This window comes from Brassica oleracea, chromosome C5 (assembly GCF_000695525.1).
Source record: "Brassica oleracea var. oleracea cultivar TO1000 chromosome C5, BOL, whole genome shotgun sequence".
NCBI classification, from domain to species: Eukaryota; Viridiplantae; Streptophyta; class Magnoliopsida; order Brassicales; family Brassicaceae; genus Brassica; species Brassica oleracea.
Genome location: NC_027752.1, coordinates 28,162,300 through 28,178,373, shown reverse-complemented (window position 1 = coordinate 28,178,373; position 16,074 = coordinate 28,162,300). Strand labels below are relative to the sequence as shown.

The 16,074-nt window shown below is 36.4% G+C and overlaps 3 protein-coding genes across 5 annotated transcripts; 2 read left to right on the top strand and 1 right to left on the bottom strand.

Annotated features, from left to right (window-relative positions):
• Positions 1–498: 498 nt before the first annotated feature.
• Positions 499–3,170, top strand: LOC106343127 (RNA-binding protein 24). Of its 3 annotated transcripts, none has more exons than XM_013782265.1 (6): positions 503–821; positions 903–1,035; positions 1,427–1,553; positions 1,623–1,659; positions 1,766–2,027; positions 2,116–2,311. In XM_013782265.1, exons 1-6 carry the CDS (start codon positions 666–668, stop codon positions 2,127–2,129), a joined length of 729 nt encoding a protein of 242 aa, XP_013637719.1. In that variant the 5' UTR covers positions 503–665; the 3' UTR covers positions 2,130–2,311. The 3 variants fall into 3 exon arrangements, with proteins under 3 accessions (XP_013637717.1, XP_013637719.1, XP_013637718.1); XM_013782264.1 differs by having other exon boundaries at positions 505–821; positions 2,104–3,170; XM_013782263.1 differs by having other exon boundaries at positions 499–821; positions 1,427–1,659; positions 2,104–3,170.
• Positions 3,171–11,066: 7,896 nt separating this feature from the next.
• On the top strand, positions 11,067–13,684 carry LOC106295680. Its single transcript, XM_013731650.1, has 10 exons — positions 11,067–11,318; positions 11,422–11,508; positions 11,778–11,911; positions 12,050–12,108; positions 12,195–12,249; positions 12,329–12,376; positions 12,494–12,598; positions 12,720–12,767; positions 12,936–13,055; positions 13,131–13,684. Exons 1-10 carry the CDS (start codon positions 11,270–11,272, stop codon positions 13,188–13,190), a joined length of 765 nt encoding a protein of 254 aa, XP_013587104.1. The 5' UTR covers positions 11,067–11,269; the 3' UTR covers positions 13,191–13,684.
• Positions 13,685–13,774: 90 nt separating this feature from the next.
• Positions 13,775–15,662, bottom strand: LOC106295679 (protein MOS2). Its single transcript, XM_013731649.1, has 2 exons — positions 14,247–15,662; positions 13,775–13,993 (listed from the first exon to the last, which is right to left on the bottom strand). Exon 1 carries the CDS (start codon positions 15,605–15,607, stop codon positions 14,276–14,278), a length of 1,332 nt encoding a protein of 443 aa, XP_013587103.1. The 5' UTR covers positions 15,608–15,662; the 3' UTR covers positions 13,775–13,993; positions 14,247–14,275.
• Positions 15,663–16,074: the final 412 nt, after the last annotated feature.

The following is a 16,074-nucleotide window of genomic DNA, read 5'->3' as shown; positions in this document are numbered from 1 at the left end:
ATGGTTAATGTGATTCTTTAATATCTTTTAATAATATTAGATTAAACCAAAAAAACCTAAGATAAAATATTTATTATCAAATATTTATAATTCATAATCATTGATTATCATATATACGTTAATCATATTAGAAAATTATGTAGCTTTTATTTATGGAAAATGCGTGAATATTCTTTTGTACACTATTTATCAATTTTGTAGTTAGTTTAATAATAAAAAAAATATAAGTTAAGATATACCAACATTTTTTAAAAAAAAATCTGAATTTCATTCACGTGGTGATACGTGGTTAGAAAACAATGTTATAATATTTTTTAATTAATATATAAAGGATGTGAATTATAATATTTATGCAAACGCAAATCTATTTACAGAGTGTATCCGACCAAACAAAAAGTGTACATGCACAGTGAGCGTACAAATAAAATGTCATTGATACTTGCGAAAAGCGAAGATAAATAATTGAATGAGTGTGTCCCCCAACTCTCTTTCCTTTTTCCACTTTTATTATCCTGACTTTTCCTTGAATACTCTTCCCTCCTCCTCCTCTGTTCTTTTCTCTCTCTCTCTCCTCTCAACAACCGTTTCTGCTTCTGTTCCCAAAGTCGGCAGCTTTCTTTCGCCAACATCGTTGAATTTTCTTGTTTCAGATATCGCAACAAGTAATGGAAGACACGACATTTACAAAGGTGTTCGTTGGAGGGTTAGCATGGGAAACCAACAAAGTCTCTCTCAGGAACTACTTCGAACAGTTTGGGGACATTGTTGAAGCTGTCGTGATCACTGATAAGTCCAGCGGCAGATCCAAAGGCTACGGCTTTGTAAGTGTTTCTTCTCGTATTGTTGTTTACTCGGAGATTCTTGGCTTTAAAGCTCATGGTTTCTGTTTTTTTTTTTTTAAGGTGACTTTTTGTGATCCAGAAGCAGCTCAGAAGGCATGCATAGATCCAGCTCCTGTCATTGACGGGAGGAGAGCAAATTGCAATCTCGCGGCTTTTGGTGTTCAGAGATCTAAACCTTCTTCTCCAATTCACGGTATCTATAGCTTTCTTTATGTTTTGATTGATCTTTGGAAAACCCTAACAAGAATACTATGAGTATATAGGATCTTGTCTTTACTAAAGAGAAAAGCGGTAACTGTATGTTGTGAATCACCTCGCTATATATATTTTGGATGTTATCTTAAAACTTCTAGGACAAAGATAAATGTGTTACTTCATTGTCTGGAGGGTATATGCTTCATATTGATCCCTAAGTTGATTGAAAAGCCATTTTCATGCCCTTTACTAGTAACAGTCTCCTTAAATCCTTATACCCTAAAAACATAATGCTTTGCATGAATTTTGTTAAATAATGTCATGTTTTTGTTTTTGCATAAAGCAAATGTTAAGAGAAGGACGTTCTCATGGTGTTGTGTGTTTGGCAGGACACGTAGGAGGAGGCAGAGGCGTGAAGGTAACAAGCCCTTTCAAGACACACTTTGGGACTGCAGCTGCTCTTCCTTCCCCAATTCCATTCTCTCACTACACACTTCCTTACACTAATCCTTATGGGTACTCCACCTTTAATCTCTTACCTCATCTCTCTAAACAGACTTATAATCCTCTGTTTAAACTTCATAGGTTCTCTTCGTACTCAATGGACTACAACTACCCCACGGTATGTATATTTTGTTTTTCTCCATCTAATTCTATAATAAGTATTGAGTATTTTCTCTACTCTCCCTCGTATCTCATAAAACTTATTGGGTTTCTGTTTATAACAGAGCTACTACAATGTTTATGGAGGGGCAACTGCTCAGCATCCGATGTATAGCACCGGACCAATGACTGGTGTCGCAGCAGCAGCAGCAGCAGCAGCAGCAGCGTACTACCCATATCTCCAGTTTGCTGAAGGAAATGGACCCGTCACTGGTTATGCTCCTCTCCACTACCCCAACCACATGTTTCACTATTCCACTGGGGGAAACTACCCACACCACAATGGTTCTCCAGTGTCTCTTGCACCTTCACCAGTCATTCCATCAGGTTTGTGTATCTTTTATCTGTCTTCATTTCGTTTGTAAACAATTTTGAAAACCAGAGGTGCTGATGATCTCAGCAGTGTGCTTTGCAGTTCCACAGGCTTGACCGCCAAGGCTCATGGTTTACTAGTTTCATCTCCACAAGACCTGTGGCCTAACCATGGTTGCCCTTTTCCCTTTAGGCAAGAGCCCATACATTTGGAGTGTGGGCATCTTTGCAAGTTCCAGTTAAGTCTCACATAGGGGTTTTAACTTGGACCATAGTCACATTACTCATCTTTTCGCATTGCATCACGCGCTTCTGAACAAAAAGGTTTCGTTCAGAACAGCTTGTACAAGAAGTATAAACTTAAGTAAGAGTTACCATGTCTTGCATAGTGCCCCTGAAAGGCAAAGCATTTTTTGTAGAAAACCTTAGGATTGGCTGATCAATAAGAAAGGAAATAAGGATTTCCCGGGAAATGAATTGCCACCACCTGGAAGTGTTTGAAGTAGTTTGTGTTGGTGTGCACACTACTTCACGCAGTATCCAATTTTAATGTTGTAGTCTTTTAGGATGATTAGATCTAGGACTATGTAGCTAGAACAAGGACAGAAAAGAAAGACACCTAAACTTCCTTTTGAGGAGAAAGGAAGTAATGTTGTTTGTGAACTCAGTCATGTATATTCTCGGTGGCTTAGCTTTGGAGTTATAGCCACACTTGAAACTAACTTTTTGATTACGATCATTTTTAAAAATTTAGATTGCTCATCATAGTTTCAACCAACCTCCACTGATGGAATGTGGGGTCATTGCATTTGCATTTTTTTTTTTTTTTTGCCTCTTGGGGAGATATTTTGGTTCCCTTTAGGTTCTTCTCTTAAACATCAACTAAACCAGTTCACAGCCAACCATGGTTAGGATTCAGGTGAGAGGTACTTATCACCTCCTTATCTCTCTTTTACTCTTTCCTCTGTTTCTTCAAGACAAAAAAAAAAAGCAAACTCTACAGACTCTTTAATGTATTTGCTGTTTATCTTGTAAGCGTGTGGTTCTGATTCTATGTAAGAAAACAAAACCTTCATTTTCTATCCACGGTGGATGGAAAATGAAATGTGTGTGATTGCACTATTTCACTATGATATGATATAATCCTCTCTTATGACTTGTGACAATGTATCTTCATCATATTATTCATCATCTTGATTGAGAGGCATTTACTATTCTGTATGTTGTAACCAAATTAGATCTGTGTAGTTGTCTGAATCGAAAGTGAGTAATCAGAAACAGCTCAGAACAGAGAATACAGTTCTGATATAATGCATAATAGTGAATAATATTGACTGAACAAAGGTGTCTCTCTTACTCTGTATCAAATTGGTTTCTTTATGTACACTAACGCAATAACTTCTTCCACGGATCATTAAATCATACAAACACAATCATCATATCATACATGCACAAACAAAGGTAGAAGCTCGAGCTTCATACCTTATTCTCAAAATCAACAATGCAGTCTCTAAAACAGAATTTCAGAAGAATAAAAAACAAAGGAACGTGAAAGAGTAGATCTATATGTCATATGAAAGTGAAAGTAGAACTTGAATATGGAAGATGGTTTTGCGGAAGAGGAGAAGAGGCTTGTTAATCAAGAACCTCAATGCCTTGACAAAATATCCAACCGAACGCCAAGTAGAGCTAAGCAAATAGCTTGCATCAATGACGAAAACAATCTGCACTTGAAGCCGCCACTTCCTTTCAATGCTCTGAGAACCACTGGATCGTCCTTTACTTGGAACCTACGTTGCTGCACATGACGCATTCTAATATTCAGTAACGTTTCCTGTATCAGTAGACTTGTGTTGTTCCTCTTAACTCAATGCCTCTTTAGTGTGTTCACATCATCTTTCCCTTTCTTGTTGGATCTTCCCAAAAGCGGGGCTTTCACTTTGTCCAATGGAAGGTGATGACAAATGAGATGATTATTCTCAGCAACACACTCTAATGAAGGTGGTCTTGAACATTGCTAAAATTGATACACCCAAAGAAACTTCCACTTGGATTCTTCTTACATGCTTTCTTTAACTCATCTCTTAGATTCTCCAGAAACTCAAGAACCCTACAGCTCTTGAAAACCTCATCAGCAATGGCAATCCAAGCTCTGCTTTCTTTCAAGACCAAAGAAAGTAAATCGGAGATTGCTTATCTGATTTCAAGCCTCCCTTCTGTTTTTTCTTCTCTTTGTTATTGCTTTATCTAAAGCCAATACAGCATGGCTAAGATCAAACCATTTTTTGAATAATACTCCGTTTCAGCTCGCAAGCAAACAAACATAGAGGATGATCATAAGTCAAGTTTCTCTGGAAAAGGATGCCACTTTGCTTCTATGAATCAAGCTCTAATGCACTAATGTTACAAGTTACAAACTTTACAGGTACATCAAGGACTGAACACTATCTTTAACCAAGTCTACAATTACAACAATCACTTGATGCCCCAATCAGTCAGTCGCATTCGGATTACATTGGCCATCATATCCGTGGTCTTCTGGATGAGTTTCAGGTTGACTAGGGGTCCTAAGATTCGGAACAGGAAGATCTTCTTCTTGGGTTTGATGGGAATGGCTCGGGATAAGAGTGAGACGGCAGAGAGGGCAAGTGGAATGTGAAGTTAAGCCAAAGATCAATGCAGTCCATGACGGGATCTGTTGAAGCTTCTCATTGGTGCATTTGGTAGTTAATTTATTATTTACCCATTTGGTAGTTAGTGAATCATAAGAATCCCGTAAACGCATTAATATTTAACCGTTGTACCAGTAGTACAAATCTCTTAATAACGTTTAGAACGGCAACCACCCGCAACCGATGCGGTTACACCAGTTAGACTCTCAAAGACACATTTTCAATAACATCTTCTTCATTATGAGGCAAAAAACTCTTACACTTTTGTTTTCTATATATATAATAAATAATTATTTAAATAAATAAATATAAATGAATGAATATAAAATAATAAAATATTTTTTTTATGTTTTCGAATTATATTTTTTCAAATTCGAACTTGTTTATAATTTTTTTTTAACTTTCTTTCGAATTTTTGTTTTTCAATTTTTTTTTTTGAAGATCACAAAAATATTTTTGAAACTATTTCTTTAAAAAAATAATTTTAAAATTTTTTTTTATTTATATATTTAATAGAATCCTAAATTTCACGTTCCAAAAATTATACCTCACCCCTCAACTATAAACCCTACGTCTAGATTAGTTAATCCTAAAGTTATAAATGTATTTTTAAAAGTGATAGTAACAATGATTAGTGTAAACATGAAAGCGATATTATGAATCTGATATTTTTGGCAATTTTCCTTAGCTTTTAGTAGAGGGCAAGTGTATGTTTCTTCTTCAATATTTTATTTGATTTTTGTTAAGATTGAATTAGCATCGATTGTTGTTTACGAGAAAAATTAGATAGTACATCTTTTATATACTAAAGCGCAAATTGTCCGACGAATCAAATACTGACATGTAAAAAAGTTTGAAAAAACAATAAAAAACAAAACATCAATTGTCCGCATATTCTATTGTTGGCGTTAAAATCAGGAAGTTGTTAACTTCAGTTCTTTAATAAATGTTGCTTTGCAACCAAGTGGAGACACATACATGATACAAGACTTTTTTTTATTTTATTTTGGCGTTAATTATATGTATTTTTAAAAAGGGTTTATTAGCGTAATAGCCATTTTTCAGAGACAAATTAGGTAACTAACACTGATTTTGACATAATTCAGTGTCTGTCTTTTTGCTCACCTTTTAGTCGGTTATGTCCTTTTAAGTTACAAGTTACCAGTTACAATAGTTAAAATAGGCGACGTGGTGCTTTTGTGTCAAATATAAACACGCACATACATATATGCAGGGAGAAGCCAGCTGTAATTATCACGTATGATAGTGATATTACGAAGAAAAATGAAGTAATACTAAGTGTACACGTATTACAACTTATGGGAACGTAACAGAGAAACCAATTCCTTAACATTGCTACTCATAATGACGAAATAGAATAGGTGAACCAAATAACATGGAAACTAAACCCTTACCTAAATATAAACTCTAAATTCAAATATAAACTTTAACCCAAATAGAATATAACAAAATAAATAACATAGTATATATTGGTGAAATTATGAAATATCTATGATTGCAAGAAAGAAGTTAATGATGACCCCAAGTCCCCAACCATATACCCTCTCACTTTCAAAATACTAAACCTTAAATTATAATCACTAAACCCTAAACCCTAATATAAACCATAAACCCAAATATAAACATGAATTCCAAATAGAATGGAACAAAATAAATAACATAGTCTATATTGGTGAAATTATAAAATGTTTATAATTGCATAAAAAAAGTTAATGATGATTCCAACCATACATTTTTGCCTTCTAAATACTAAACGTTAAACTCTAATCACTAAATCTTCACCCAAATATAAACCCTAAATCCAAATAGAATGGAACAAAATAAATGACATAGCACATGTTGGAGAAATTATGAAATGTCTATAATTGCATGAAAAAAATTAATGGTGACCCAAACCATACTCCCTCACCTACTAATACTAAACCCTAAACTCTAGTCACTAAACCCTAACCCAAATATAAACTCTAATTCAATGTCAACCCCAATCTTTTATAAACTAAACCCAAATCGAAATACCAGTAAGATGCATTTCCAATTCTACATGAGAATATAGAATAGAAATGTGACAAACGATATAACACAACACATATTGTTCAAATGTTGAATTGTCTATAATTGCAGGGAAGGAAGTAATGCTTACACCAAATTCAGATTGATTGTAGCGAAGGAAATGAAGACTGACGACATTAAAGAAAATAGGTGGAAGAGACAACATCATATGAATATCATTCTCATTCAACATCACATTGTATTTTGTTTTATTTGATGTCATAATAAATTTTATTCCATTTAAGTTCAATATATTATTTATCTATGCAAAATCATATACACACTAATATAAAAAATATATATACACTGATACAAAACTCATATCAAGAGAACATGAAATAACAATGAACAAGATTAAACCCTCTAATGCATTCTTGATCACCTCAATCCAACGGAGGTTGAAATAGTTGTTAATCTGTCTTTCCAGTGGGTTCAAAACCTGTCCCAAACAGTCTTCTAGGAAGGCCTAAATCGTCCATGCCAAACCTAAAGAACAAAGTAAGAAGGAAACATGGTTATGACAGAGTAATTCATTCTATTTTATATAGAAAATAACCTTTTATATTACAAACAGTATTGTTGATGAAAAATGGTAGCGCATACGTTACAAATAATTAGTTTCTATCTCAAGTAGAATAAGTTGTCAATAGATTCCATCTCAAATAGAATAGTTTGAACATATAGTTTTTCTGTTCCATCTCAAATAAAGTTGGCGTAGGAGATCTCACGCAGGCAAGTTGTATTACAGATGTTATTCCATATAACAAATTATATTACTATACTATTTACTATGTATTTTCCCTAATGATCTGTAATGTATCGGAAACTTGAGACCCTAAAACAAATTGGAAAGTGAAAGAGACTAATTATGTATCGGGAACGATGGGATTTACGCGGACGATGGTACAGACTTAAAAAGTATAACACCCTAATTCTGAGAAGAGCCCCAACTTGAAAGAAAATAAGCACAGATGAGGAGACGGTGGAGAGAATCTACGAAAAAGAAGGAGAACTTACGGGAGGTTGAGAGATCTGAGAAAAAATCGAGTTTGTGAAGTTGGGTTGAAAGGGTATGTTACTAACCGCTGCTGAAACCGTAACGCAGAACCCTGACGCCGAACACGATTGAAAAGGGAGGAGGCAGGAGATGGAAAAGATGTTGAGTCGTTGGAGGAAAGCGGTGCCGGAAACTGTTCGACTGCAACAAAATTACCAGATAAATGAAAAGAGGAAGATGTGAACAAGGGTAAGACACGAATGACTTTTGTGCTGTGAATAATTAAGATATTTAATTAATTTTTGTAGCAGGTTGTGCCGGTTGAGTTTTAGGGGTATTACAGTATTTTTATATATATGTAGCAGCGTGTATAGAATCGTTAGGGTAAATAGCTAGAAGATTCATTACGGTTTTTTTTGTGGTCATAGGCTCCAATTTCCCTTTAAAAAATATATAAAAAACAAAAATTTATGTTGATATTTTAGCTTCATCTATGTAATGTATCTTTGCTCTCCTTTCTCTCTACAAAGCTCCATTGATAAACATCAACATAATCTCCATCTTCTCCAATCTTCTGCACCTATCACCATTTATACATCCTCGTGACTACTCGACTCTCTTTATGGTGAAGTTTTTCTCTTCGTTTTCACCTTTTGAGCTTAGATCGAGTCTGAGTTCTTTTATCTGAGAATGAAACTCACCTTTTCTGTTTTGTTTTGCATGTTCACTTTATCGGATCCACTCAACGCGAGCTCCACCTGTACAACACATCTCTGCATGTCTACTTCATGTAACTTTATTCTGAAATCTGACCTTCTTCATTGCATGCATGTCTTCCCTTTAACTTATCGCTCATTGTTACTATAACCAATATCTACCATTTCTTGTTTCTCAGTTAGTAGATCTAGTGATCCTTGTAAATTTTTGACCGATTAAACTTTCTTTACCATCTCAAACTTAGTTCGACCTTTTTGATACCCACGAAGCATCACTACCACGACCGCTGTGATCTTCTCCCATAACTCCACCTTTTCATTACTTTTCATGCACTTATATATGTACCGTATATCAACCATATAAACTAACTCAATAATTTCAACTTTGTATCCGAGGGTCAAAAACATGAAATTACATGGATTCTTCTTCACACGATGTTGTGACTTGAGACTATCGCATCACAACTGGAACTGAGAAGCATGCAATGTTTTAGTAAAGAAATTTACATGATTCTTAGAGGTATGTATTTTAGATAGAGTAACTTATCCTTTAGTTATGATGTATTAGATGAAATGAAACTATGTGTTCATGTGTTTAGTCCTTTCGTGATGAACTGTGGTTTCAGATAATGCAGCTGCATTTTGAGAATCGCAGTGTACCCTTACACTGCTTCTGCTCAAATCTTAATGTTGTGCAGAAACCCGTTAGCCAAATAGCTTCTTTCACAACCAAAGTTAGAGCTATGTACGACATGATGTTTTCTCCAACCTTGAAGACAATTTCTGAAACTGATCTTTTTTATCCAAGTCTGTTGCTTAATATGAATCCTAAAACCCCTCAACGCTTAATTCTGACCATTTTTCTTGAATGTCATAAGCTCATTTAACATATCTTAGAACCCATTTAGCTGCTTCCCAATGCTCTGTACTAAGATGTGACATGAATTTGCTGATCAAACCAACGGCAAATCCTAAATCTAGACGATACCAACCAAAGCATATATTAAGTTACCAACGACACTTGCAAAGAGATATCCTTCATGTCTTAAACTCTTTGCCCTTTCATTATGATGTAGACTATACAGTTTGAAATGCCAAGCAGTGGGAGTAATCATTAACTTTGGCTAAAACATTCCAATAGTTCATAAAACCTTTTACAAGTACTTATGATGTGACAGTATCAATGTCTCTTTTTCTCTGTCACAGATAATGTCCTTACCCAAAATCATGAAAGTCTTTCATCTTGAATTCACCACTAAGACTGTCTATTAGAGCTTTATTCACCTTTTTGTTTCTAGAAGCTATAAGCATGTCGTCTACATAAAGTAAAAAGTAAATTGTCGTCTATGTGTAGACACATGAATCATACTTCTTTAAAAATTCTTCTTCTACATAAAACCATCAAATTTCAAATCTCGTTGCCTCAGAGATTGTTTCAAGTCGTACAATGATTTCTTCAACAAGCACATCTTATTCTCATCTCTTTTCATGATAAAACCCTCGGGGCTGTTCCATCAAATGGACAAGCAGAATCCACCAACAAAACGAGAATCAACATGATCAAAAATCATATGGAGAATGCCAAGGAAAGTGTGTAGAAAAACTACCATGAATCATGTGCACGTACCAAATATTACAAAGATAGCAACAGGTGAAACATCATACTCCATGATCTACAACATGGAAGTAGTACTTTCAGTAAGGTACAAGTAACGACAACCGCCACTGGCCCTCTCTCTCAAGAAGAAAATGAAGAGTTGATGACTCTGGAACTTTATCTAATAGACGAACAAAGAGAGGTCCCCAAGATAAGAAATTAGTGCTGCCAATAATAAATAGTCTTCAAATATAACAAAAAGGTCAAAACCTTCTAGCAAGGGGATTGAGTCACTCGATAACACCACGAATAAATCAACTGAAAATTTGGATCTTGGATATGAAGGACCATACAAAGTGATCGTGGTGCGGAGAGCAGGAGTCAACAACCTCCAAGAGGTATAAGATGGTGTTATATTGATGAAGTTTGGAGGTAACAAGATCAATATTCAGGTCAAGAATGAATTTGTAGTAAGGGAAACATAGATAACCATGTTGTAATGCCTATGAACATCCGACAAACCGTATCACTGCTACATGCATAATTCAAAGCGTTGAAATGGGCAATGAAATGCATGAACACTTCAGATTTCAGAAATAGTGTTTATTTTAGGTTGCTCTTAATTGGTGAAGATAATAATCAATTTTCACTATAGACATGACAACATTTAAAGGTTGTAAGGATTTCTTCATTAACTTTACAATTCAAGGTATACCAAGAATGCATAAATAAACGGTTGGCAAACTTATACATGATTCAATATCTCGCTAGTTTGGTTATCCAAATTGAATTTTTTTTCTTTTAGTTAATGTAGGGACGATCTTGAAATTTTGATGGTTATAAACAGTATAGTAAAGATTTTTGTAAAAATAATTTCTGGGTCTATTTTTATATAAAATATTTCTTAAATTGTGGGGCAATATGCTAATGTTTCACTAAGTAATAAGTATGCTTGATTCATGGGTTAGTGTCATCTTGAAAAAGAAACCCATTTATAAGAGGCGGAAAATAAATACTCGACAACGGAGCAAGTATCGGGTTCAGGCAAACGGGTCAAAATAATTTTTAATGGGACTTTATCAAGTTCAAAATTGAAGCGGGTTGATCCGATAGTTTGAAATCTCGCCGGCTCGCGTAAAGCTCTACAGATTCCGTTTGTTCCTGAAGCGAACGGTTTGGATTGTGATCGGAAAGTGAAGGAAGAGATGGAGGAGTATCTGCAGTGTATGAAGACTCTCCGGTCTCAAATGACTGGTATAAATCTTCCTTTTCGCTTATGATTTTCCTGATTCCAGCTGAAATTTGATGTGGCGATTGTGGACTTGACTTTGTTTATCATGGATTCGACTGAGGATAGATGTGGAGGATCACGCGGCGAAGGTCTCCGTCGAGGAACAGATGCAGATTACCACAATCGATACCTTGCAGAAAGATCTCGATCATGGTTCGTCTCTCTCTCTCTCTCTCTCTCTCTCTCTCTCAACGCTTTCGGATTCAGTAGTTTCCATTGAAATGTATGTGATCGCACAGCAGTTTTAGGTGAATTGAAAGCAATTTCGTTTTGAATTTCTCAAGCTTATTATTATTGATGTCTTCGCTCAGATTAGGCTGAGTTGTGATCAACTATTGAGAATTAGAGTAACAGTCCTTTGTTCAAATTTGGATCTGCGCTTTGTATTCATCAGATTCATACTCTTTATCTTTTTATATCAGCATTGTCTGAGACAAAGAGACTCAAAGAAGAGACGGATCAGAAGACGAGGACTAAAGGCGAACTGTGCTCACAGATACTTGGAAAGCAGAGAAAGATTTCGTCAATGGAATCTGATTCAGCAAATCTTGCACAGGTACACTTGACCTCTTACGTTAGCCATGAATATGAAACTAGTATAAAAGGTCTTCTTATGCCTTTAGAAGTTATCACACTGTTGTTCGCTTTGTGTGCTGCTTGCACTGAGTGAACTGTTGTTTATTTTGTGTCGTAGAGTCTGGAGCTTATCCTACAAGAACGAGACAGTATATCTGCAAAGCTTGTATCCAAACGGTAACTCAAAAAGACCTTACCGCTAGAAGTGGATTGTGGTTCTGGAATCACCTTCCGACTGTCAATTCTATTGTTTATAATTGCAGTTCTAACTATATAAAGACTGCAGAGGAAGCTAAAACCAAACTAGAGGAGCAGAAGGTTTTTTATTTGCATCCTCTTGTTGTGATTGTGTTTACCAACACATCATTAACCTTTATGTCGTCCTTATTTTGGCCAGGGCTGGTTTGTTTCCCATATGAGCAATGAAACTGGCCAACAAAGACAGGTTCGTTCTCCTATGAATCCTTACATACCTATTCCATTAAAATAGACTTCCAATATTTGCATAGTAACTGAGGTAAGGATGTCTCCTCACTTTTTTTGTTGGTCCTTGATACTTTAGAAAGAAAAATCAAGGAAAAACCTGATGGAATTATCAGATTCTGCTAGAGCAAAGCTTGATCAAGCAAAACAGATGAGATCCGAAGTTATCCAGGAAAATTCCAAGGTTATTATCAACTTGTTACTGTTGGTTCTCGAGATAAACTTACAGTTTATTTTCCTAGTCCGGTAATGCTACATGATTTATATCTTTGAGCACCTTTCTGAATTACAAAGTTTCATTTCAGATCAAGCTATCAATTGAGAATGTGAAGAACAAGATTAATGATTTCAAGGTAATTGTTCTCTGGGATCTTTTCTACCATTTTGATTTTGCATGAGTGCATCATTTAGATCTTTTGCTCACAGCAAGAGAAATCTACTCTGCCTTTTTATATTCAGTTATGTATGATTTTTTCGTGCACCTGATACTATACTATTTCCTCAACTCGTGAACAATGCAGCCAGAGTTAATGTCATTGGATATTAAGATTCTAGAAGAGGAATACACAGCTCTCTTGTCAGATGAATCTGGAGAGGCAGAGTACCTACACTCGCTGCAGAGTCAGGCTGAGAAACTGAAGGTTACATTGATACTTATAAGCTTGATTTTGATTGATAACTATGTGACGATCATGAACACCTTCCACTTGTTGCAGGAGATTTCTTACATTGCTAAATGCGGTTGTGGAGAGAAATACAGTGTTGGTCTACTCTAGGCCAAAGTCATGCATGCATATTATCACCTTTCAGGTATATGAATATGTGAACACATCGAGAACCAAATAAAGTTCTTGTTTAGTTTGTTGAGATACAACTTCAATACTGTCTTGTTGAAGTATATAAAGTCTCACAGTTGGCAGAGAAGAGCACTTTCTCTAACATTCCGTTTAAATATATATAGATATGTCGGATAAGAAGCAGCAAGCAATATGAACCGTGATTGTCATCACATTCTTGATAACGTGTACTTAAATAGTTTGTGAAAATCTAAATCTATAGCTGATACACAATGTCAGAAGACGAACTTGCAGCTCGTACAAACTTACAATTTGGGGGAAACTTTGTCAAATTAGAGAAAAGAAAAATGCAATAGAACTGGTTTCTTTTGTTTCCTAAGCAGCAAGTATTATAAGTCACTCCAGGTTCAGGCCAATTACCATCCGATAAAGCGTATAAAATGTATATAAAGTTTAGAATCGATGGTGAGAGTGAGTAAAAACTTATTCTTAAGCTAGCAAATTCTAACGTAAATATACCACCATGTTTGTTTATATAAACTTGATCTAAAAGTGCGCTCATCTTCCGAGTAAAATTCATCGATTAGTTCTTTTAATTCAGACCAACGTTTATAGATGTAGTGAATAAAATGGTGCAATACCATGTACGTACTCTTACAAATGGTACAGTGAGTGCAAATTACTGGAAGACAGACACTGAAGCCAATGTCAATTTTGTCTGTAAACTCAACAAACGCATAACTCCACCGAGGTTCCTCGTAAATCTGCAAGCTGCACCTCATCTGTCACACATAAAATATTGGTAGAGTTATTGGCATTCAATCCTCAATTACACCGAGTTCAGCTTCGCCAAATCAAAAATGGAAAATAACTATCTTATTCAAAACACTTCCCGGTTTCAAGAAACTTATGCAGAATCACATAGGAGAAAAACATTTCAATATTGTTACTCTGTTTAAAAGCAACGCCATGTGAAACTATTGGTCTATCCAATAAGCAGAATTGCAAGGAAAGAAAATGAGGTAGTTGCAATACCTGAAAGTAAGCAGGTTTAGTGTATAGTTTCAGTATTCAACATCATCCATATCGCCCATGTACTCAGCAACTTGTTCAAGTCTAACATCAAGCATCTTGTGGTTGTCTAAGTCACGAACCACACCAGTTTCTTTATCCAAATCTTTCTCAACCAAATTCCCATAGACGCCCTTATGTTTCCCCAACAGAATCAAAACCGGTCCTCCTCGCCTAGGCAGTGCCGTCTCCAGCAGCTCCTGATCAACCCCTTGAACCAACTCTTGCGTCTCATCCATCATGATATCGCAGGTCGTTGGTCCGACAACATCAACAACTTTCCCTTTCTTAAGATACAGCCTCCCACTTTTAAAATCCTTGCTCACTATTCTCACCTTTATATGACTCCTGAGCCATGAGGGCTTCTTCACTCTCCTCTCAGCTCTATCATGCTTCTTCTCAGTGACTCGAACTTCATTTCTACTCACACTCTCTGTTCCTCGGCTTCTTTTACTCGCTTTCTTACCTTTCTCCTTGTGTTTCAACTCCTTTAAACACCTTTCTTCTTCCTGGGAACCCAAATCTGCTACATCACTCAAACCAACTCTCACTTCATCTTCACTTCCAGAGAGCTTCAGAGCAAACAAATCATTACCCAGCTTCTCCACAATCTTACCCCTTAATCCCATATCTCTACCAGCAACGATCCTAACTTCTTTTCCAACAAAAAACAGATCTCCACCATTAACATCAAGTTTCACACTTTCTTTGGCTTTAGCCTTGTTCTTATCAACAACAACCTTAGACTTGTCAAGATCGAAACCTAAACCTTCCTTAGCAGTCCACCGTTTGTACTCCTTAATCTGGACATCTTCTTTAGCGTTCTTACCAATCCCCTTGCCAGGCTTCCACCCATACCCAGCCATCAACGCAGCTCCAAAACCCTCCACAGGAACGCTCTCGAAGTCCTCTAAGGTCGGGTCATCAGCAAGCGACTCCAGATCTTTCCTCAAACTCTGCATCATAAGCTGCTCTATCGGAGCTAGATTCCGATCTTCTTCTTCGTCGTCCTTTGCTTTCTGACGCAGCTTCAAACCGTACGTGATGTTCTCCTCGGAATCGGTTAAAGGAACCTCGGCTTCGAATTCGAGACCCGAACCGGTGTTGCCGGATTGGAGCGGGAGATCGAGATTCTTCATCTTCTTGTGAGGCCTCCATGTGTTCTCGATCGGAGGGATGACGTGTTTGGGAGTGGAATCAGCTAGGGTTTTCGAAGGATCGAATTCCGTGACGAACTCTTTGCTTGTACCGTCATCGACGGCGGCGGCGGCGGCGGCTGTGACTTTGGGTTTCGATTTGGAAGGGAGAGAGAAAGAGAGCTTCATGATTGATCGGTTTTCTTCTCTCTCACGAGCAGAACCCGAATGAATGTCACAAAGACGCTCCGTGGGTCGGAGATTACATACTAAACAGATGGGCCTATTAAGTATTTAGTAGGCCAATGGGCTAAACTTAGAGGCTAGCCCGTTGGTAATAGTGATAAGCTTAACAGATATTCTAATCAGGTTTTTCTCTAGACATGACACGTTTTAGTCACAATTTGATTACGTAATCCAACCCGATTTCATTTTTTTTTTTTAACACCGGATATATTATGCTATTACAAACTCAGAAAAATATTACACACGATTGTACTGCCGACAATTCTACCTACCTTATGAAGATTAACGTATGACTGCATCACCTGAGCCGCCCTATCGGATCCACCCTTGACGGTACTCATTGTGCCATGCTGCAAATATCTTGTAAGTTGTTTCTCCATTAATTCGCATAATTCCGCTTTCTCTGGGAA